Source organism: Trachypithecus francoisi, unplaced genomic scaffold (genome assembly GCF_009764315.1).
Source record: "Trachypithecus francoisi isolate TF-2019V2 unplaced genomic scaffold, Tfra_2.0 Contig01461, whole genome shotgun sequence".
NCBI lineage: Eukaryota > Metazoa > Chordata > Mammalia > Primates > Cercopithecidae > Trachypithecus > Trachypithecus francoisi.
The window spans coordinates 10,236,281-10,259,766 of NW_022681433.1; the positions used below are offsets into that span (position 1 = coordinate 10,236,281).

The 23,486-nt window shown below is 44.3% G+C and overlaps 1 protein-coding gene across 5 annotated transcripts in view; it reads left to right on the forward strand.

Annotated features, from left to right (window-relative positions):
* STARD13 (StAR related lipid transfer domain containing 13) overlaps positions 1 to 21,581 on the forward strand; it is a 573,040-nt gene extending 551,459 nt beyond the window's left edge. For all 5 annotated transcript variants that reach the window (XM_033235506.1, XM_033235498.1, XM_033235522.1 and 2 more), the window contains 7 exons: positions 6,497 to 6,695; positions 11,842 to 12,052; positions 12,879 to 12,993; positions 13,870 to 14,091; positions 14,687 to 14,904; positions 17,823 to 17,999; positions 19,034 to 21,581. In XM_033235506.1, the coding sequence (XP_033091397.1) occupies positions 6,497 to 6,695; positions 11,842 to 12,052; positions 12,879 to 12,993; positions 13,870 to 14,091; positions 14,687 to 14,904; positions 17,823 to 17,999; positions 19,034 to 19,151 (1,260 nt within the window). In that variant the 3' untranslated portion in view covers positions 19,152 to 21,581. The remainder of the gene's footprint in view (positions 1 to 6,496; positions 6,696 to 11,841; positions 12,053 to 12,878; positions 12,994 to 13,869; positions 14,092 to 14,686; positions 14,905 to 17,822; positions 18,000 to 19,033) is intronic.
* The last annotated feature ends 1,905 nt before the right edge of the window (positions 21,582 to 23,486 follow it).

Genomic DNA, 23,486 nt, shown 5'->3' on the forward strand with positions numbered 1-23,486 from the left:
CTTTAATTTAATTGTATCTTATTATATTTTATAGATTACTGTAAGCCCCCTTAAATTTTTTCTTGAACAAGAGTGGCTATAAATAAATGAAATGTAATTCCACTATTCCATTCAGCGCTGAGTCTTTAGCGTAGGCAATAAACCATTCCTGCCCCCTGTAGCTTCTGAATAATGTGTAGTGCCAGTATCACTGCTGTGAGCGGGGCCAGTCTCTCTTTGGAAGCAAAAGTCTTATCCGTAGAGAGAAAGACAGGGCACCAAAACCTCTTCCACCCCTGGGTCCATCTCAGGTCCATTTTTTTAAATCTGGGAGAATGCCAAGATGAAAAACAGTGTGCCGGCAAAGCCTTGGAGGAAGAAGACTCTTTTCAAGACATGGATAGTGAGTCAAAATGTAATTAAAGTGAATAGAGCCACGCATCTCTTGCGTCAGTCACATGGGAGAATGCGTAGGACATCGAAGGGACTTTCACCACAGCCAGTCACCACCTTATAATGCGCCCAGTCCTGGCAGGGCTTCCAGCTGCGGAATGTCCCTCCCTGTCCTTGTCATGTGGTGTGGGAAGCACGCAGAGACCACCCCTCTGGCTCGTGTGAAAAAGGAAGGTGGTAATAGGAAGGAAAAGGAGAAATAGAGAAACTAAGGAATCAAAACCTGGCTGTTCCGGAGATTTCAGAGCAAGCAAGAGCTAATAAAAGCGAATCAATCAGAAAAGCGAGGGGAAAGAGTGAAAAGGAAGGAGAGCAACACCAAACAAAATGTTCCTTCTTTGCCAACAGCACCTCCGTGGAATTGAAAAGATTCCAGTCTGCCCAAGGCCTTGAGAACCCAGCCTCAAAGCTGCGGAAGACCAGAACATCCACAAATATCCGCCTTGTACGCCACGTTTTAATAGGAAGCACCACCCCACACTCTCCCAAGGCGTTGCCCTGAGTCTCAGGAGGGGGCTTCCTGCAGCGCGTTGGCCCCTTCTCCCTCTCCCCATGCTAAGCACTCTCCTCGCATATAAGCACTCATTGCAGTTGACCCTGCCCCACAGAGCCTGAAACATTGCCAGCCTTTCGCTTTCCACACTCCCGCGCGCACAGCAGTTTCTACATGATGCAACAGAGTGTTCGTGTTTGCCCTTGCAGCTGGCTGTGGGTGAGATGAGGAAGTTTAGCCTTCGATGATGAACCATTTGTATTCAGACATAGTAATGTGTGAGAGGAGCCTTGCTTTGTTGTCTGAGCTTTTATTTCTGCCCTAAATCAACTGTGCACAGGATAGGTTATACCTATTCCTGATGAATAGGAAGGCACTGCAGTGAGAGGCTGAACCTGCAATGCTCAAAATAAGAATCTGCCGCAGACTCTTCTTACGAATCTTTCTGTTTCTGAAGAAAACCAACCTTCCTTCATTAGCAGAGCACATTTCTAAAGAAGAGGAAATGGAAGTCCTGATAAACATCATTAAGTCCCAAAAAAGATGAGCATAAACAGGATGCCAAGAGGGAGATTTAATATTATTCAGATGGAATTTGAATTCTAATGCACCACTCATGCTCAGCCTCTCCTCCTAATAGAGCAGTAAGTTTTAGAAGCCTAATCATGCTGGGAAGACTTGGTACTCAGTACAAGTGTCCCTGGCCCCACTGCCTGTTTGTCACTTTGCCTGTTGCCTGCCTCAGATAAAGTAAGCAATGCTCTGGGGCTATCCAGTGAAATTACCCTTGAGTCCTCACTTTTTTTTTTTTTTTTTCCTTTTTTGAGATAGAGTCTTGCTCTGGCACCCAGGCTGGAGTGCAGTAGCACGATCTCAGCTCACTGCAACTCCACCTCCTGGGTTCAAGTGATTCTCCTGCCTCAGCCTCACTAGTAGCTGGGATTTACAGGCACGCACCGCCATACCCAACTAATTTTTGTATTTTTAATAGAGATAGGGTTTCACCATATTGGCCAGGCTGGTCTCGAACTCCTGACCTCAGGTGATCCACCCGCCTAGGCCCCCACTAAGTGCTGGGATTACAGGCGTGAGCTACCGTGCCCAGCTGAGTCCTTGCTTTTTCATAGCTAGGTCTTTAGGTGAAAGACAAAAGAGAGAGGACAGGAAAACTAGACCAACGGGACACTCATCACTCCCCTTTTATCTTCAAAAGGAGCAAGAGATCACATACAGGAGAGATGCTTATACAATGAACTCTGCATTGCTGATGGCCACTCTCCCCTTTCTCAAGAGGGTGGCTGGGCTGAGCTTTAACAGTAGATGACAGCAGGACCTGTTATGCCATTTGTGGGACCAGTGAAAAGAGAAAATGTGGGAATTTCAAAACCAAGACAGCAGAGCGTTAAACTAAGTGTGTGAGACTCTGTGTGACAGCCCAGGCTGCCTGCCTATGGGTGACAGACACAAAAGTGAAGGAAAAACATTATGCCCTCCTGGGATCTTCCTCATAATGAAGCTGAGGGAGCTGGGGCTGTTGCCTGCCCACCCACTGTGGTCAGAAGGATGAGCAACAGGGAAGGCATGGTGGCTCACACTTATAATCCCAACATTTTGGGAGGCTGAGGCGGGGCAGATCACCTGAGGTCAGGAGTTTGAGACAAGCCTGGCCAACATGGTGAAACACCATCTCTGCTAAAAAATACAAAAAGTAGGCCAGACGTGGCGGCTCACACCTGTAATCCCAGTACTTTGGGAGGCCGAGGCGGGTAAATCACCTGAGGTCAAGAGTTCTAGACCAGCCTGGCCAACATGGTAAAACTCTGTCTCTACTAAAAATACAAAAATTAGCCAGGCGTGGTGGTGGGTGCCTGTAATCCCAGCTACTCAGGGGACTGAGGCAGAATTGCTTGAACCCGGGAAGCAGAGGTTGCAGTAAGCTGAGATCACGCCATTGCACTGCAGCCTTGGGGACAAGAGCGAGACTTCGTCTCAAAAAAAAAAAGAAAAAAAAAAAAGCTGGGTGTGGTGCACACCTATAATCCTAGCTACTTGGGAGGCTGTGGCAGGAGAATCACTTGAACCCAGGAGATAGAGGTTGTGGTGAGCTGAGATCCTGCCACTGCACTCCAGCCCTGGTAGACAGAGTAAGACTCTGTCTCAAAAAAAAAAAAAAAAAGAATTTCTTTGGTTCTCCATTTTTTATGGGAAAACTATCTCTTGTGAAAAATTCAGATCAAATCCTTGCTTTGGAAACTTTTTTTTGTGTGTGTGTGATGGAGTCTGGCTCTGTTGCCAGGCTGGAGCACAGTGGCGCAATCTCAGCTCACTGCAACCTCTGCCTCCCAGGTTCAGGAGATTCTCCCACCTCAGCCTCCCGAGTAGCTTGGATTACAGGCACCCACCACCACACCCAGCTAATGTTTATATTTTTAGTAGAGACGGGGTTTCGTCATGTTGGCCAGGCTGGTCTCAAACTCCTGACCTCAGACAATCCAACCACCTCAGCCACCCAAAGTGCTGGGATTACAGGCGTGAGCCGCTGTGCTCGGCCAAAACTTTCTGAAGAAGAAATGATTATTGGAAACCACTCATTGCCGTCACTGTGTTTTTCTGTGAGGATGGAGACGGGAAGCTGTTCCTCTGGTCTCAGGATCTCTCTATGCTTTAGAAAGACCATCTTCTACTCACTGTGCCCAGTGGCTTTTGCACAGTGACCACTAGAAGCCCCATCCCAAAATGGCTTAAATGACAGGAAATTCATGGTCTCACAAAACACAAATGAAAAGTCAGGAAATAGGCCAGGCATGGTGGCTCACACCTGTAATGCCAGCACTTTGGGAGGCCGAGGTGGGTGAATCACTTGAGGTCAGGAGTTCGAGACCAGCCTGGCCAACGTGGCGAAACCCTGTCTCTACTAAAATATACAAAAATTAGCTGGGTGTGATGGCGGGCACCTGTAATCCCAGCTACTTAGCAGACTGAGGCAAGAGAATCACTTAAATGTGCCACCGCACTCCAGCCTGGGTATCAGAGCCAGACTCCGTCTCAAAAAAAAAAAAAAAAAAAGTGAGGAAATAGAACAGTTCCGGGGTTAGCTCAATCATCAGTTCATCATTAGCTTTGAAGAGAGATTCTTTCCATCTTTCCCTTTTGCCATCTTCAGCTACTACAACTGGAATCTGATTTGAGACCACCTTTTATTAGGTTTCCGAAAGAAAATTTTCCTGCTGTACTTCCAACAAAAATCCACAGAAACCAAAATATATACATATGTCTATATTTCCCATGTGCCCTAGAAGACAAGGGCAGGGCAGGAAGGTTATTGTCAGAATTTGAGGCAGCACAAACAAATCCCTGACAACCCTCTGGACATCCTAAGATCTCAGTCAGAAGAAGCAGTTCAGAGCCCACAGCTGGAGAGCTCCAGACATGTCTGAAATAATTAAAATAACAATATTTGCTGAAACGAGAAAGAAACTTGGAAACCGAACAATACAAAGATAGCATCTCTGGGATGTGTGTGTGCACGCACAAGAGTGTGTGCCCAGAAACAGCCCGCAAGACATGGTGGACAAAAGAGGAACGTGCCCGACAGTTTAAACAGAAACACTGTCTGCTTTCTTCTTTTTATAGATCCTGATCAATATTTCTCTGCTGCTAAAAAATAGGAATTCTTCTCAAATGGAATAATACCTGCTCTATGAGGATAAATATTTGTGAGTCACACTGAAGTATTTACCTTCAGGGCATCTCGATTCTGAGAACTCTCGTGCAGCACAGCCAGCCCTGTGGTGTGCACAGTCCTGGGCCTCCTTCCAAAATCAGAAAAGCAGAAGAAGTAAACAAGTCAGAGATGGATCTCACCCCAATAATCACTCACCTGACATCTTGAATTTTTTTCTCTTTTGACAGTACATGCTTTCTTTCCATGCCCTTTGATGAAATTTGGAGTCACTGCCAGTTGAAGGAAGATAAATATTGTCTAGATTCTTTGTGGCGAGTCATCTAAGTATGGCAAAATTGGGCATTTTCTAGACATTCCAAACTTTAAGAATAAAAAAGAAAGTAATTCATATTTTAAGTGATGATATTATCAGGCTGAATATCCTGATGTGTGGCATTAGAGCAATAAGCCTTGGAATGCAAAGAAATATTACTAAGAATTCTGTTTTTATGGCCACAAAAAGTAGCAGTGTATAATTTCCCCTGTGATCCATTCAGCTGACATATACAAAAACCTGAGTATGCTCTAATGGCTTGGAATCCTTCCCTTGCTGTTACCACAGTTTAAAAAACATAAGGGCTCCTCTCCATTTGTTGCAGCAATCAGGAAAGCCTTTGTCGGATACCCAAACTTGGGTGGAGGCCGGCCTGGCACACAGAGTGATCAGTAAGATGGCCTATATTAGACATTCCTGCAGGTATAGGGAGGCAGATCAGTGACTGACACTAGTGTCCACTGTCTACCTGACCAGCAACTCAGGAAGGTTCTACCTTGCTTTGCAGAAGTGGGCCAACCCTTGAGCCACTGGGGAATGAGAGCTGTGGAAATTGAGGGTTGAAGCGAATCAACTCCCTATAGGCATCTAAAAAATAGCAGACATGTTCTTTCCCTATAAGCTAGGGCACGCAGAAAAGTTCAGTTCCTTTTTGGATGGAGGCTAAGTCCAGCACAGGAAGTTCCTCTAAAGGGGCTAGAGCTTAACCTGCCCGACCATTGCAGGGTCTTCATTCTTGCCGGGCTCTGCTCTGCATCAGTCATTCTCATTAGGGCCACTCTGTCCTTGATGCCTTAATGTTCCATTTATTTATCAAGTAAGGGAGGAGTCTGGGCTCTAAGATGAAAAAGGCATGATATGACATTATCTTGAGGTTTGAACAAAAAGCCACACAGGAATCATTCTCACTAGAGCCATAGCTTATAGCATAAAAACAAGCAGGTAGAAAAGTAATGCCAAGAATTCCAAAGAAGAAAAAGTAAATAAATCCCTTAAATCAAAATATGTACTGATATTATTCTGTTTCACGAACATATTCCCCATAAAACTCTCCCCTGCAGGAGCACTGGATATGACTGTTTATCTGGGACTCTTTCATCCACCACCCACATAGTTTTCACCAAACCTCCCATGGACCAAACTTTCTCAAAATCCCCGTGGCAATGTAAACCCTAGAGGGCAGGGAATTTTATCTGCCGTGCTCACTAATGACACCTAGGAACTGTAAGCATGCCTGATTCACAGTGGTTACTTAATCACTACTTGTTGAATAAATGAATAAAATAATAATAACATCTGCAGTGTGATAAGGTGTAATAGGTCACAAAGCACATGCACATCTATTTCCTCACTTACTCTCCACAGTAATCCTGTGCAGTGGGGTTTTATTCTCATCTTCATTTCATAGGCGAGGAAGACAGTGTTTGGCTACTGCCTGAAGTAGCTATACTAACAGTTCAGCATGTAGTAATTGGGAGGCAATTCCAGCTCATCCAGTTCCCATCCCATGCTTCCTCCTCCTCCTCACAACCAAGTGTGGCCTGGCTAACACACCCCTATGGCTTCGTTTCAGGTGGGTCTTTTTCGCAAGTCAGGAGTGAAGTCTCGAATCCATGCCCTACGCCAAATGAATGAGAACTTCCCTGAGAACGTCAACTATGAAGACCAGTCTGCTTATGACGTGGCGGATATGGTGAAACAGTTCTTCCGGGACCTCCCTGAGCCCCTTTTCACCAACAAGCTCAGCGAGACCTTCCTCCACATCTATCAGTGTAAGTGGAAATAATGAGATGGGTGTTCTCGTGGGCATCCTTCCACTGTAACAAAAATAATTCCCTATAGATTGAGTTTTAATTATACAAATAACACATCCATCCATAAAGATGAATGTAATCCTGCCCTCCTCTACAGAAGTAACTTTTGCTCACAGTTTGATATGGAAATTTTTTTATGCATTTGAAAATATCTTTTTGACATCAAAATATTCCTTCTCAAAAGAGTTTTATGTACGATCTAAAACAAACTTCCAATACATTTACAAAAATTTAAAATGAAAAGTGATACAATAGAAGTTGTTTTATATATAGGTATTTATTACAACTTCTTTAATTTTTTAAAAAAGTAAGCATTTCTTTGGGATATAGGAAATTCAAAGTGACATGAATTAAAATGACAGGAAATAAAAACAAATGTATTTTAGTACAATGCACCTTCACTGGTGAAAAGTTAGCAAACTTTTCGTTAAGCTTAAATGAACTTATTTGTATTTTCACTTGGAATTTTTTTTAATGATGTTAAGTTGTCAGCAAAGCCTGTATAATTAAAATAATCCCTGAAAATAACAATTGTTGATTAAGAAGCATATCCTGCTATAAGTAGTTGCAATAGGGTTATTAGAAATAAACACGTGGGCTGGGCATGGTGGCTTACACCTGTAATCCCAGCACTTTGGGAGGCCGAGGTGGTTGGATTGTCTGAGGTCAGGAGTTCAAGACCAGCCTGGCCAACGTGGTGAAACTACATCTCTACTAAAAGATACAAAAATTAGCTAGGCATGGTGGCCAGTGCCTGAAATCCCAGCTATTTGGGAGGCTGAGGCAGGAGAATTGCTTGAACCCAGGAGGAGGAGGTTGCAGTGAGTGGAGATCGGGCCACTGTACTCCAGCTTGGGTGACAGAGCAAAACTCTGTCTAAGAAAAAAAAAAAAAAGAAGGACATTAAACACGTGATTCTTTGCTAGATAGGACAATGTTAACATTATGAATTATTTTGATGGTCCAGATCCCAATTTATGGGGGAAAAAAGCCATTTGGCCCATGGACTTTGAGCTTTGAGCTTTCAGCAAAATGTGCCTGAAATGGACCTTGACATGGACTTGATCCAATCTGAAGAATATCCGTGCTATAGAGAATTCTGTATAAAATGTGTTTAAGAAGTCCGTGATACTGCAAACTCAGGAAGGATTATAATCAGAACCACTTGTGAAAACAGATTAAGGTGGCAACCCACTAAGTAAACATTAGTTTTTCAAAGTAAGTAGGTTAAGTTAAGTTAATGTTACAAGTTTCTAGAGCCCAAACAGGGAGTTCTTGATGTTGTTGCTGTGAGAGGTTGAACTGCATTTTTCAGTTAAGCCTCCCTTATGATTTGGAAGTATCAGATACGAGTCTTTACATTTAATCAGTTCTTGGGTTAAAGCTGACACTAGTCTAAGGCTAAAGCCACATTACTTGAAAGAAGTAAATATCTTTGGCCCTTTCTGAGTCACAAGCAAGAAGCCAGATCAAAGCAGGCTTTATTTTAGCGAAGCAAACATTTACAGAGTGTGGCTTCTGTACCGGGCACCGTGCTGAGCATGGCAGAGCATATGGATGGATGAGACTCACTCTCTGATCTTAAGGATCTTACAATAAGGGAGATGAGGCATGAACATAAATAACGCCAACACTACAAAGTTGGAGAAGTTCCATAGAAAGGTTACAGAAGAGTCCAAGGAGAGAGAGATGCAGAATGAGGGCTTCACAGAGGAAGTGGCAACTGAAGGCTGAGATATGTGAGGAACACGTTTTGGGTACCTGCTCTGCAGATAGCATAAACTGATGTCAGGAGAGCCCAGCGTATTCACGTGGCTTGCATGTATGGCAAACGTACAGAGTGACACCAAATGACACTGAAAACAACACTGGGGCCATAAAGGAAGGACATTGAATATTAGGGCAGGGAGTGTATGCTTGATTCATTAAGCATTGGGGAACCGTCGGGTGTTGTTGAGGGATTTATTTTCTAGACATTCCAAACTTTAAGAATAAAAAAGAAAGTAATTCATATTACTTTACACTTCCAATGTTCTCAGCTGTAAAGACGGAACCAAATATCCAACGAACAGTCGTTTAAACAATAAGTACATTTTATTATCTCCCATAATTCCAGAGTTGGATATCCCGCAGCTCAGTGATGCCAGGGCTAAAGTCAGCCTCTCTTGACTTTCCCTTTAAGGTCACAGTATAATTGTCACAACTTATAATTATCACATCTTCACAAAATCACATTCCAAGGCAAGAAGAGAGTTACTGCACTTCTCCTTGGCCATGTATCTCTTTTTATCAAGGACATACATCTTACAGAAGCTCTTAGCATTTTTCTTGGTCCCCTCAGGCAGAAGTGGTTTACTTCTTAAACCAAACACTGAAAAGAAGACCTAGGTTACCAGTTTTGGTTTAGGGCAGGTTTGGGTCTGAGGGAGGGACCCATTTCCCTGAGTATATTGCAGCTCACACCTGAGCAGAATATGTGCCTTCTTAATGAGGAAGAAGGGAAGAATGGGTATTGAGTTGAGTCAGTGGCCAGCCTGGTATCTGCCGCAGGGAGAAAGTCCATCAGCACCGTGTCATTGACCCAGGAATCTGGAAGTGATGTACAAGAGACACTGAACTGGACGAGCATGGAGGCTCAGGGAGTCAGCATACTAATCAAGGTTCTGAATTATCTGCAGGGACTTCCAGCAGTGAGACTGAAGAGAAGACATTCCATGCATAGACCCTAGAGTCAAAGTTTCCAAACTGCTACTGTGGCAGAGAGGAGCGGTTCCTCCTCCAGTCCTCCAGAGAAATTCTGTTTTCAGCTATGCCACTTCTTGGAATTTTGTCAGATGATGACTGACATTGCAGTGTTCGATGGGTAATGAAAATATTTGAGTCCTACCCATCTGGAGGAGGGAGAAGGATGGAGCAGTCAAAGACAACCATAAGGCTTTAAGGCCTCATGATTGAAAGAATGTGGAAATTGGCCAGGAGAAGGATTCAGAATCCACAGGATTCTGAATTTGAGGTGCCAGGATCTCCCATATGATTGCAAATTATCCACACTTAAAAAGTCAAACCTAGAATCATCCCCTTAGAACCAGGAAAGGGGCAGGACCCTCAGCAGCGTGGTATGTAACAGAAAGCTAAAAGAGCATAGGATCCAAAACAAATGCTGAATTTAGGTATTTCAAGGATTTTTACTAAATAATAATAATGGACAGGAAGTATTTTCGGAGGGATAAAAGAACAAGTGAATAGGAAGGAAACTGAGACAGCATATAGAGATGACAGGCGACTCTTCAAAAATGATGGCTGGGAAATCAACGTTGGCATGGAAAAGAAGCTTAGTAATCTAAAGTTAAACAATGTATACACACTGGACACCTTACCTAGAGCAGCATATTTAAAACAGTTCAGCGGCTCAAGCAGAATTTGTAACACCTTTCCCAGGCTTGAGATCATTAGTACCATCTGTTTCTGCTCCACCCCAAGCGACAGTAAGAAAATGGGTTTGCTATAATTTTAACAAAATGGCTCTTCTCTGTGAACCCCGGGTATATCTTGTGCCAGTACACAATGGACATGCTGGGAGGAGTGGGGACAGGTTTCAGACCGCTGAAGGCATGCTCAGGCTTTTCCAGGAACTTGGATTTGCTAATCAGGGCCAGAGTGTGGTCAGCCCTGGGATGTGACATCACGCCTCTGGCATGGGAATGCAGGCGAATCCAGCATCCATAGCCCCTTAGGACCACAAAGCCTGGGGCCAGCCAGGACCCCCACAGAAGGTCACACCTCAGCCCTTCTAGAGCAGCCAGCTCCGAGTTTGTTTTTGTCATGCGCTCCTGCCAGTAGCAAATATCTGAATGTGTATTTATGTTTAGTAATATAAATATACTGGATATACCATAATGTACTATGCACATTATAAAGCAGCCCTGATCAGTATTTTTAATGGGTAAGAGAAAAGATAAGCACACGTGGGAGTGCTGATGATTTCTTCTCACACCTCAAGAGACTGTCAGGAGCACACCTCCCCACCCCTTGAGAGTGCAGACACCCTAGTGTGGAGGCCCCTGTACCAGAACATGGCGTCTTAAGAAAGACAACAGTGTTGACAGAGAAGCAAGCTCACGACAAGGTCTTTCACAATGAGAAGACTAAACTGATCACTTCATAAACACAGCCACGGGTGGGAGCAGCAAAAGGCAGCACCTATCACTCATTTGGTGTGGTTTTCCACTGAGTTCACCTCATATGGTTGGAACCAATTCCCTGGTAAGCCTGCATAACCAGCAACCACCACCATGAGGACCACCCTCAAGGGTGATGGGACTGAGAAGGGCCAGACATGCTCCATAACCTTAGGCAGCCTGGTTTTTCTTCTCCAAGCACAGCCTCCATTTCCCTAAACCCCAAGATGATGGAACAGGTGAGGCTGGGTCTCCACATGAAGTCAATAGCAGGCATCCTGCAAAACAAGCCCTGGGAGATGTGTAGGAAAAAGGGAGATGTACAGGCTTCCCTTCGAGAAGCTGGCCCTCTAGGAATGAGGTCAGAGGTCCCAGCAGCTCAACACCACTCCCGGTGAATTGTGCGGCACTGGCATCATGGCCTGGCTGGCAGGGGTGGAGAAAGACAAGGCAAGGCTACTGTTCCCTAACCCAGTGGTTTTCAAACCATGTCCCACGGAGCCCTGGGCATCTTGAAAGGGGCTTCCCAAACTGTTTGTCAGGGAGGATGGGCAAGAGGGATGCCAGGTTGACAGAGTCCTAATCACCAACTTCACCCAGAAGCCTTCTGAAAGCAGGTGAGTGGGTTGATTGCTCAGAATACAGAAAGCCAGGATGGTGGTGCCCCTTTCTAAACCCTGCTTGGCCATTGAGACTGCGGGATCCAGAGTTCAGTTGCAAGGGTTGGGACTCAGCTCTGCCTCCCATAAGCTGCAAGGCCTCAGCAATTACTGACTTCTTTGCGCCTTTCTTGCTGTTTTGGTTATTGTTATTGGTTATGACTCTGGGTGCATGTTCGCGCCAGGAAGGTGGAGCTTACACAATGCCTCCCAGCTGGCTCTTTCTGTGTCTGCTCCTCCAATGACCTGGCATCCACTTTTCCTCAGATGTCTCCAAAGAGCAGCGGCTGCAGGCTGTGCAGGCTGCCATCCTGCTACTGGCCGATGAGAACAGGGAGGTCCTGCAGACGCTCTTGTGTTTCCTGAATGACGTCGTCAACTTGGTGGAAGAGAATCAGATGACGCCCATGAACCTGGCAGTGTGTCTGGCCCCCTCCCTCTTTCATCTTAATTTACTGAAGAAAGAAAGCTCTCCACGGTGGGTTTTTTTCTCAGTAACAACAGTAATCCCAAAGCAGGCATTACCACAGTTTATAAGACTGGATGGATGGATGGATGGATGGATGGATAAATGGATAGATAGATATGAATGGATATATTGATAGAGAGACAGATTATAGATAGGTAGGTAGATAGATCGACGATAGATTGATAGATAGATGATACATAGAATAGATGACAGCTATATAGATAGATGTTAAATAGATGATAGATGATAAAGAGAGGATTGATAGGTACATAATAGAGAGAGAGAGAGATAATAGATTATAGATAGATAAAACAGGTCTCCGTGCTACATTTCAACTTCAGGATTTGTCAACCCTCTTTTCATAATCAGAAAATCTTGTGAGGCACCCTAATTCACGGGCCTCAGATTCATAGAATTATTGAGCTAGCATTGAAGAATGCCAGTTGTGATCCAGAAAGCTTGAGTTTTGTGTTGTCTGTGTGAGTGAGGAGAAAAATATACACAAAGTAGTATTTTACAGTCTTTAGAAGGCTATATTTAAGACCAAAGCACAGGAGCTTGCAGTTAAGGGGCTTCAAACTTTGGAAAAATAGATTAATTTCACCCCCCGCTGTTCTTCCTGCCCTTTTAGTTTTCCGAGATTTTTCCTTGTGAACTGTCAGACTGTTAGCCTGATTCAGAATATCTAAGATATGTGATCATTGTTTTTATTTGGAAACACAAAAGCCTGGGATCTGGATAGCATCTGGGTATAAACAGAAAACAAAAGGGATGAGTTTGGTATTGTGACAAGCTATTTGTGGGATCTGCTTAGCACACTCACATTCAATTACAGAGTCATACAGAAGAAATATGCCACCGGGAAGCCAGATCAAAAGGACCTCAACGAGAATCTGGCAGCAGCTCAGGGGCTCGCGCACATGATCATGGAATGCGACAGACTTTTTGAGGTGAGCAAAAGGCTCGAACCTCCGCCTCCCTAGTCGCTTTTGGAACTAGATAAGACACTTGGGATTGTTGCTACATTTATGGTTTCTATCTGTTTGTTCCTGATTTTATGATGACAATAGTATATGCTATAGCTCTGCTGTTTGCTTCCAGAAAAGCTGAGGAGCTAGCTATACAATTGAGGCTTTGATCAAGAACTCATACCCATGGTATGAAGACCTGATGGTTTTCATGCAAACAGTTGCATCGCCTGCCATTGTCAGGTCCAAGGCCAGTCAGCCAATTATGTTCTGTTTGATTTTACCTTGGGACTTGATTAGGTTAAACATCTGTGTGTGTGTGTGTGTGTAATACTGAGGGATCTTTGTTGCTAAGAACCAATGACAGCTTATGAATACAGCCACAGATATGCAAAAGAAGTGAACCAGACTTGTGGCATACTTTTGTGATAGAACTGGCATTTGTCAATGGGAAAAGTGTGCTAAAAAAGTAAAGCTATTCCCAAGTCCTATTTGATGTTTCCCTTCACAAGTCTATCTGTTTTAAGTCTTATTCACGGTGGGTAAAGTTGTCTGAGCCCACATTTTGCCAAACTGAATACAAAGACATTAAAGGTAAAATAAAAGGGAAATGGAAAGAATAAAGGGGAAGTCATTGCAATGTTTTGAATAATAAATACAGCCTCAGAAACATATTTGTATTTCCTGACTTTAGGAAGGCCCCTCCCGTCCTTGGCAGTGATCTTAGAAAAACATCTCCGGCTGTGTGGCCCTCGGCCCGTGGCTCAGAGCCGGGTTGTGGGTGAAATGGCTTTGCTTTCTGAGTCTCAGCATTTCTTTGGCTCAGTGTGTTGCCCTTTCGTGCATCCGTTGGTCTAGGTTCCACACGAGTTGGTGGCCCAGTCTCGTAACTCATATGTGGAGGCTGAGATCCACGTGCCAACCCTGGAAGAATTGGGGACGCAGCTGGAGGAGAGTGGGGCAACTTTCCACACTTACCTGAATCATCTCATCCAGGGCCTCCAGAAAGAAGCCAAGGAGAAGTTCAAGGGATGGGTCACGTGCTCCAGCACAGACAATACAGATCTTGCTTTCAAAAAGGTAATCTCAGAGGATGGAAAAAGATCACCCCCAGAAAGCCACAGCTAACAATCAGACATTTGTTTTTGCATTGAAAACAGCTGCTGTGTCCACAGGGCTGGGCACACACATGGACAGTTAAGGCACATGAACCATTCAAAGACTCAGTCCAGAGATCTGTTGTGTATAATCAGAGAGTAAACCATGAAGCCAGACAGCTGGATCCCGGTCCTGGCTCTACCCCTTAGCTGTATGATGTTGGGCAAGTCACACACCTCTCTGTGCCTCAGCTTTCCCATCTATAAAATGGACATTGTGAGAGTACCACTGTCAGAGGAAGGCTGATTTAAAAACCAAATGGCTTAGAATAGTGCCTGACACACAGTAACCACCGGGTGTGTTGGTGATTATTATTTTTATCATCATTATTATTCTTTTAAAGCTTCAGGACTAAAACGTTAAACCTGAGGTATGTAGCATCACTCTCAATTGACATAATCAGTGATGGTTTTTGAACACCCAGCAAAGTATGACAGAAAAACTAAAAGCCCAAACAAAAAATGTTGGACCCATTTCCCAGACAGCCTCTTCAGCTTCTGACGTTGTCTTTCCCAAGGTGGGCGACGGGAACCCGCTGAAGCTGTGGAAGGCTTCTGTGGAGGTGGAAGCGCCCCCTTCAGTGGTCCTGAACCGTGTGCTGAGAGAGCGCCACCTGTGGGACGAGGACTTTGTGCAGTGGAAGGTTGTGGAGACTCTAGACAGGCAAACAGAGATCTACCAGTACGTGCTGAACAGCATGGCCCCCCACCCTTCCAGAGACTTCGTGGTTCTCAGGTGAGCCTGACTCTAGAGTTTATGATGTTCTGTTCGAAAGGCAGGACACAAGCTGTAGATGTGAGTACTTCCGGGTATCTCCCACCAAAGTCCAGCCTCCATGGGGAACACTAAGCCGGCTCTTGTTTCCCTCAGTGACATCTGAGTTTTCTGTGTTGATGCCTGACTTCCTGTGTCTGTTCACCCAGTCCACAGCTCTGCCTGGGCTCTCTGATTTCCCCTCTCCTTGTGGAGCACACAGTTGATTGGGCCATAAATATTATTCATTTCCTCAGAGCAGACGGCCCAGAAAAGCTGCTGTTTGTCCAGTTGCACTTTCTGCCAAATTATGCAAATGGATCTGACTGGCTTTTCTTCTGATTTTGTTTTTCTCCCCTGGAAAAGTGTGTGTAACTCTCAAGGCTGGGGTAGGCATGACTTCAGAACTCATCTGTATAACTTCAGATGCTCATAGCTAGTTACCAGGCTCAGAAATCTTGGCACTGCCCTGGAGGTCCAGAAAAGTCTTGCGGATTCTGTGTCTGCCAAGGAAATACTGCTTCTGATTGAGGTAAGGGTTGAGTTCCAGACCCCTGCTCTCGGAGTTTGGAAGGGGATGCTCAACCAATCATAGAAAGTTTGCACAGTAGAGATGCAGCATTGCATCAGCCAGAACAGAAATCGAGGGTACTAAAGAACCTGAATAAAAGAGAATTAGATCAATATATCCTTTTTTATTGAAAATCTTGGCAAACTCTGTCTCGTGTCACAGATCAGCAATGTAAAAAGAACCTATTGTGAAACTCCCAAATGTATATTTAAAACACTTTAGGAAACCAGTTTTGATAGCAAACTAAAGGTTACTTTTCACATGAGCTCTTTATGACTTTGGAATTGGCCCTTGGAACCTTGACTTTTAAAGGTCAGTTTTCCCCAAATATATGTATTTATCTCTGCTTCCTTGGGATCCTGGTGGAGAATGCTGGCAGTTTATAAGGGTGGCATATTACCAAAGTTATTAGGACATGAGTCATCTGGTGGAATTAAACTTCATGCTTTCACTCCACAAGTGGAAAGCTGAATAGCTGTTTCAGGATGGCTGCCATAGGAATGGGGCCATGCCATAGCGTGCCTCCTCCCTCCCTCCAGAGGAGGCTGAGGGCCTGAGTCTGTGTGTGGAACCTCCCTCCTTCCATCCATCCAGCAACCCCACCAGGCTGCTATTTATCAGTGCTTTGTTCCATCACGACCACGTGCCAGGCACTGTGATAGGCTCTGGGTATGCCAAGTGAATGCAGGAAACCACTCTCCTGCTCTCTTGGGGTTTGTATTTCACTGGGGAAAGGCCATAAAAAAGGAGAAAGGGAGATGGGCTTACTTAGCCTGGGAGGTATGAGATAGGAAGATAGTAAGGGATGGAATTTTCATTAGAATGGTCAGGGCGGGGTCTCGCTGCACTGATTTTTATCCAAGACTTGAAGAAGTGGAGTGGACCGTGAGGCCCTGAAGGAGAAGAGATGCAGTCCTCCACGGGCTAACAGTGATCCAGATCTGGTTCCTAACAACAGGAATTCCTTATGTGTAGGGTACAAGGAGGTGGCAAGTGACAAGTGTGGTGAGGAGGCACAGGGCTGACATGCTTCCTGTCTTCAGAGCATCTTCCAGTCTAGTCTAGCACGTATGAGGCTGGTCACGTTTCAGGATTGCCGCATTTGTCTCTCATGTCACACCCGTTGCTAGCTCCTTGGGAGCTTCCGCTGGGAGATGCTGGAGATTCTCCCATTTATTCTGACAAACCTCTACAACTCAGTCGTCACGATTTATCACATCGTCGTTCATGAAAAGAGTAGTCACAGCATGGAAGTCGCTGAGCATTTGTGTGGGACTTGCTTATTCCCAAGTTCTTGTCAAGCACATATCACCATTTCTCTTCCTGGTGTAGGAGGACAGGGTGAAATCATGGAGGAGATAGCTTAGTGAGGGAATAGAATTTGTGGAGTAAATCATGGGAATTCTAATAAAACGATCTATTATTATAGATCCCTGGGGTAGAAAGGTAAGTTAGAGGTTGTTACACAGATGTTCGCATAGCTTCTGACTCCCATTCACAACCTTTTTTCAAGGGGTAGCCACCTCTGCTTGAATAGCTCCAGGAACAGGGAACTCACTGCCTCCCAGGGCAGCCCATTTCATTTCTGAACAGTGCACATTGTTAGACAGTGCTTCTCTCCCTGCACAGAAATGTGCCTTTCTACCTCTGCCTTCTGGAGTCAAATCAACCGTATTCACTTCTTCTCCCACTCAAGAGCCACTCAAGTATATGAAGACAATAAGCAGGCCCACATGTTTCCTTTCCTTCAAGCTAAGCATACCAGTTCACTTCTCCTTGAGCATCCCCTCCTCCAGGAAGCCTTCTCCATATTCCTCCCGCAGCCCGCTCCGTATGATCCCAGAGCCCTCCGTGCATTACCTTATCAGTGCATTTACCTCGGTGCTTTTAGAATTCTGTTTAGAGTGTCAGTTTTTCCTCCTGGACTGTGTCTATCTTTATGTTCTCAGAGCCTGGCATATCTAGGTGCTTAATTGATGTCTGTTGAATGAATCGAATGGGTGAGTTCTAATTCCTAAACTGTAAAAGCACCTCTTCGAGAACGGGCAGGAGCCTCCACCGCGGAGCAGAGCTGGGAGTTCCAAATGCAGATCTGAAAGCTGCAGGACCGTTTCTGGCCTCAAAGTCCCAGACTGAGATCCTTGCTTTGAAATTCTCTGTATAAACTTTACACAAGCTCATGAAAGCCATTAGCTTAATCCAAGTCACTGGCATTGGAATCTGAGCCCAGGTTTTTGGCAGGAAAATATAAACACACACCTTAGCTCTGTGCTCAGGTTCTTCTTCCTCCCTCCGTCCTGACTCTGACGCGTGGACTGTTTTGCTACAGGACCTGGAAGACTGATTTGCCCAAAGGCATGTGTACCCTGGTGTCCCTCTCGGTGGAGCACGAGGAAACCCGGCTCCTGGGCGGCGTGCGAGCCGTGCTGATGGACTCGCAGTACTTGATAGAACCGTGTGGCTCTGGCAAGTCGAGACTGACTCACATCTGCAGGATAGACCTGAAGTAAGTGCTGACTCCCCTCATGGCAGGCTCAGATCTTGGGAGTCTCAGCTTGTACAGCACACCCAGCAGCAGGGCTGTCACCTTGATTTCTTATTTCACGGTATTTGTTTCCTCATTGCCATGAGCGTGCTTTCCTAGGTGGCTACGTATGCCTCCCCTCTGTCATTCCCCCTTTCCTGAAATTCCGCAGCTCTTTGCCTTTCTTTATTTTCTGTTTTATGCCCACTTATATTTCTGTCTTTCTCCCATGAAACACACACCACCAACAGAGCCTGACACATAGTAGGTACTCAGTAAATCAGAGTTCCCTTCTCTTGTGTTTCTTTTTGAGACAAGATCTCGCTCTGTCGCCCAGGCTGGAGTGCAGTGGCACCATCAGGGCTCACTGCAACCTCCACCTCCTGGGCTCACGTGATCCTCCCTCTTCAGCCTCCCCAGTAGCTGGGACTACAGCTGCCCACCACCACCCTCAGCTAATTTTTATGTTTTTGTAGAGACAGGGCCTCGCCATGTTGGCCAGGCTGGTCTCGAACTCCCAACCTCAGGTGATTTGTCCACCTCAGCCTCCCACAGTGCTGGGACTACAGACATGAGCCACCGTGCCCGACCGTGTATTTCCTTTATGTCTGCCCCCTTTTGCTGCTCCCTCTGGTAGTTCTTTGAGAAGAAAATAACTTAAATCCGACCCCTTCAAGGCACTCATGGTGCTAAACCCAGTTCTGGGTCTGGGTAGACAAAACGGAGTTTTCACAGTCAATTCTGGATTTCATCTGAATCTTTTCATTTTACCCTGAGGGGTTGGTATCATTGGAAAGCACCTGATGACTACTGAAATGAGAGCATGGACAGCAGCCAGGATGTTTTCAAGGCCCCTGATGGCAGAATGAGGTCCTGAGCCCCGTGACGCAGCAGCCCGAACTGTCTGCAGGTGCACTGCTCATCGGGGCCCAAGGGCAGCCCTGTCCACCATGACTAATTGCTGTGATTTGAAAAAAAAACCTTTCCCACTTCCTTTCTGATTTCTTTCCCCACAGAGGTCACTCCCCAGAATGGTACAGCAAAGGCTTTGGACATCTGTGTGCAGCAGAAGTTGCCAGGATTAGAAACTCTTTCCAGCCCCTCATTGCTGAGGGCCCAGAAACTAAAATCTGAGTTTTCCCCAGTGTGACATCAAACTCAGGGAAGAGGAAACTAAAGTAACACGTATGGCAGAGAGTGTGCACGTGAGAAAGCGAGAGAAAGAGGAACTGACGGACGTGGTTAATGCCTAAAAATGGAAACGTTAAGAAGTTGGAATGTTGGAGATGCAAGAATTTCCAAGAACTTTCTTAGCCTTCCTGGAGATGGCTACATCCCTACTAATATAATTTTAAAATGAGAACATTTATCTATATTACTTAAAATTAAATGGATTATTCCTTGTGCATTGCCTAATTTGCTATTTAAAGGCTTCTAAGAAGCGTATATACTTAACTGTAAATAAATGTATGTATAGCATATGTACATACGTGTGTATATCTCCATCTTTACTGTATATATGTAAAATACCAATTTTATATAGAATTGTGTGTTTTGAAAAGGACGCTGTCTGACTCAGTGAGTCCCTTCCTCACATAGTTCTTTCCAAGTGGCTCTGGGCCCCCATCTCTCCACTGTCCTGTAAGCTGTGCAGAACCTGCTGCTAACACCAAGGTGTGAACATGCCCTGATGCCTAACCAAAGATTAGTTAACCAAAGGAAAATAACGTTAAAGGAGACTTATGTGTCGTTTTGTTTCTGTTATTCAAAAACTGAGAGTGGAGTTCTGGGATAAAGCAGGGAAAGAATAATTACTCCTCCTTAAAGCAAAGTGAAGGGTGAAAAGTCATTACCAAATTTAAGGCTGGATGAGGAGCTGCCACTGGGCCCAGTAAGATGGAATTTCCATGAGATATGGACCACCGGAGTCAGTGCGAGTGACTGAAACAGAAACGATACCTCTCACTCCCATGCCCACCACTACAGACCCCAAGTCGAGATGAATCTCATAGCCTTTACTTATTCACAGCCAAAGGGAGCCCCTGTGCTGTCTCAAGTGTTTATAAATACATTTCATAATGTTGTTAAATGTCGTTCTATTTGACCAGTGGCCTATTTGGTCACAGCTAATTGGTGTTTCCTTATTGCACTGAATTCAACTTCAGACACCACACAAAGGGAGATGGTGACCATTCCGTTCAAACCCTAGATCATTACAGCTTCAGGGAATTCATATTTTGCTATGTGTAGGATACTCTTAAAATGTAATTCATTAACCTTTTACAATCTGAAAGACAGGGTTTTTAACTAACATAAGACCAAAACTATGTTCTTTGATTAGTTTTAGAAAATATAGTTGGGTTTATTAATTCTTCTGTGTTTCTTCACTAGCCAGTCCAAGCTACCTATGCATTTGACCCAACCTTATTTATTATTGTACAGACTAAGCAAATTGACTCCCTTTAGCCAACTGCTAATGGATCGAATGTGCTTTTTATTGTAATTCAACAGCAATGGAGAGACAGATAACTTATTGTGTGTTTGATTTCAGGGAGAGAGAGTTTCTTTAGTCATTCATAATAGAGATTGATATGATTTAGCAACAGTGTTGGAGAAAAAAAGAAAAGCAAATGAGCGTTTTCAGGTTTTGTTGTATTATATGCATTTATATAATGTTTCTGTTATCAGCAATGTGCAATTATTTTATTGAGAGGAATAAAAAAGCTTTCTAGGAGTTTGGTATGGTGTAAGGAAAATCATACAGTTTGAATTATGACCTAGAAATTTTTCATTCCCACGTCTGCCTAAGAAGGTAGCAGCAAATCCATAATTTTCCTTTTGGGCAATGCTTTGTGAGCAAAACAAAGTCCCTTCTGCCATAACACCTTTAATTTAACCATATATGCCAAATTATATGCATCAGCAAGATCGCTAGTGAAGTTTAGTCTAGCTAAACACTGGTCCTGCTCCTGAGATGGGATCCTACGTGTTTGCAAAACATGACAGGCACACGAGGGTGAGTGGCTTTGTATCGCCCAGAGGGGTGCTTGTCCAGATTTCACATGCACATGAATTGCCTGGGGATCTTGTGAAACTGCAGACTCTGCTCCAAGTAGTCTGGGCTGGGCCTGAGATTCTGCATTTCTAAGGAGTCTCAGGGATGCCTATGCTGCTGGCCTAAAATCACACTCAGAAACGAGGACCTAGAAGATCCCTAAAACAGAATGAAAACAAATGTGATTGTATTTCTGACTCTCCCTCTCTTCGAATGATCTGACTTCTTTGTTTTTGTGCACATAGTAATCATATCACTGCTACATAACAACACGGTGCATCTTTTTTAAAAAAGGAAAAGGGAAAAAAAGGAGAAAAAACGATGCATCAAGCTTGTTTGTCAAATACCACAGTATTCTATTCGTTGTTATCTTGCCAATGGAAATAAAGTATGCTATTGCATTTAAATATTATATTTATACCTCATGTATATTTTTACCTCAATTGTTGGTATCAATCATCAATTGTAAATAATTGCCAAAGCAAATAAATTTATATATATTAAATATTTCCTATTTTCTATAAAATAGATGTTGATTTTCATGCTTCATCTTTAAATGGAAAACTTGCTTCATGAGGGAGATTTCTCCCAAGATAGCCTGCCATGACTTTGACTCCTTGGTACTGTCTGTAGTCAATACTGTCTTCAAATACAAGGAAGTTGTTGTTTATTATCAGGCTGGGTGCCTTAACCTGGGTCTAAGGGATTAAAGTGATGAGTGGGGATTTTTTTTCTTAAATTTAATTGTCCTTAAATCTGGAAGTTACAAAAACACATTCATAATATTTTTATCAAAGGTTTAGTAAACTCTTTAGCTACATTTTATTTTTGTTAAGTGAACAAGAAATCAAGATTTGATGAAATGACTTACAGCTGCACTACTAAACCATGAAAAGTAGCCACAAATGACTCTGAATCGCTTCCCTTCTACCCTTGAAATCTGAGCTTCACTTCTAAATACCAGCAGAGAGAGCCCTTAAGAAAGCAGAGGCTCTCAAACATTCTCAGGCACAGGCTTCCAAAGCCACAGAAGCCCAGAAGACTGTATGCCCCTACAAAAGTTGTCCCAACTCTCCTCTCTCCTTATCTCATGCACTTTCCCCTGTCACTTGCAAGTTTTGCTTTCACAGTAGGCAAAGGGGAAATTCAATGGCGCTCTTTCTCTTCTACATGAAAGAAAAGAATGTGATGGCCATTCTAGCAGCCGCAGGCTACAGATGTCCTGAGAATATGGATCATATGAATTCAAAGGTGATTCCTGCCAGTTACCCTGATGTCATCACTATATATGTATCAAAACATGCAATGACTATGTACCCCACAAATATGTACAATTATTGTTCAAAAAAAAATTTGAAAAGGAAAAAATATTTTTACATTATTCCAAACACTCTTGAAGAAATTCTTAGACATAAAACTGTTCCACCTGTGTCTTTTGATATTTGGTTACAGAAAAACTGGCCACATGGTTCCTTCTCAGGAAGATAAATGTAAAGGCATAAAACAGACCCCAACCAAATGGAGTGTCACATTCTGACACAAAGGCAAAATCAGTGTGTGCTGACTGCACAAGGAGTGACTAAACACCTGACCTTGCAACATTGGAATGCTGCAAAGTCATGAAGTTTGAACAACTGATGAAGTACAATTTTCGACATTCCATAGGCAGACTATATCCTTTGTAGGTTTTCTTAAAGACAGTGTTTACCTTCATTCTAATAATCCCACTCGGGGGCGGAGCAAGATGGCCGAATAGGAAAAGCTCCAGTCTCCAACTCCGAGCGCGAGCGACACAGAAGATCGGTGATTTCTGCATTTTCAACTGAGGTACTGGGGTCATCTCACTAGGGAGTGCCGGATAATCGGTGCTGGTCAGCTGCTGCAGCCTGACCAGCGAGAGCTGAAGCAGGGCGAGGCATTGCCTCACCTGGGAAGCACAAGGGGAAAGGGAATCCCTTTTCCTAGCCAGGGGAACTGAGACACACAACACCTGGAAAATCGGGTAATTCCCACCCCAATACTGTGCTTTAAGCAAACGGGCACACCAGGAGATTATACCCACACCTGGCTGGGAGGGTCCCACAGCCACAGAGCCTCCCTCATTGCTAGCACAGCAGTCTGCGATCTAACCACAAGACAGCAGTGAGGCTGGGGGAGGGGCGCCTGCTATTGCTGAGGCTTAAGTAGGTAAACAAAGCCACTGGGAAGCTCCAACTGGGTGGAGCTCACAGCAGCTCAAGGAAACCTGCCTGTCTCTGTAGACTCCACCTCTGGGGACAGGGCACAGCTAAACAACAACAAAAAAAGCAGCAGAAACCTGTGCAAATGCGAACGACTTTGTCTAACAGCTTTGAAGAGAGCAGTGGATCTCCCAACATGGAGGTTGAGATCTGAGAACAGACAGACTGCCTGCT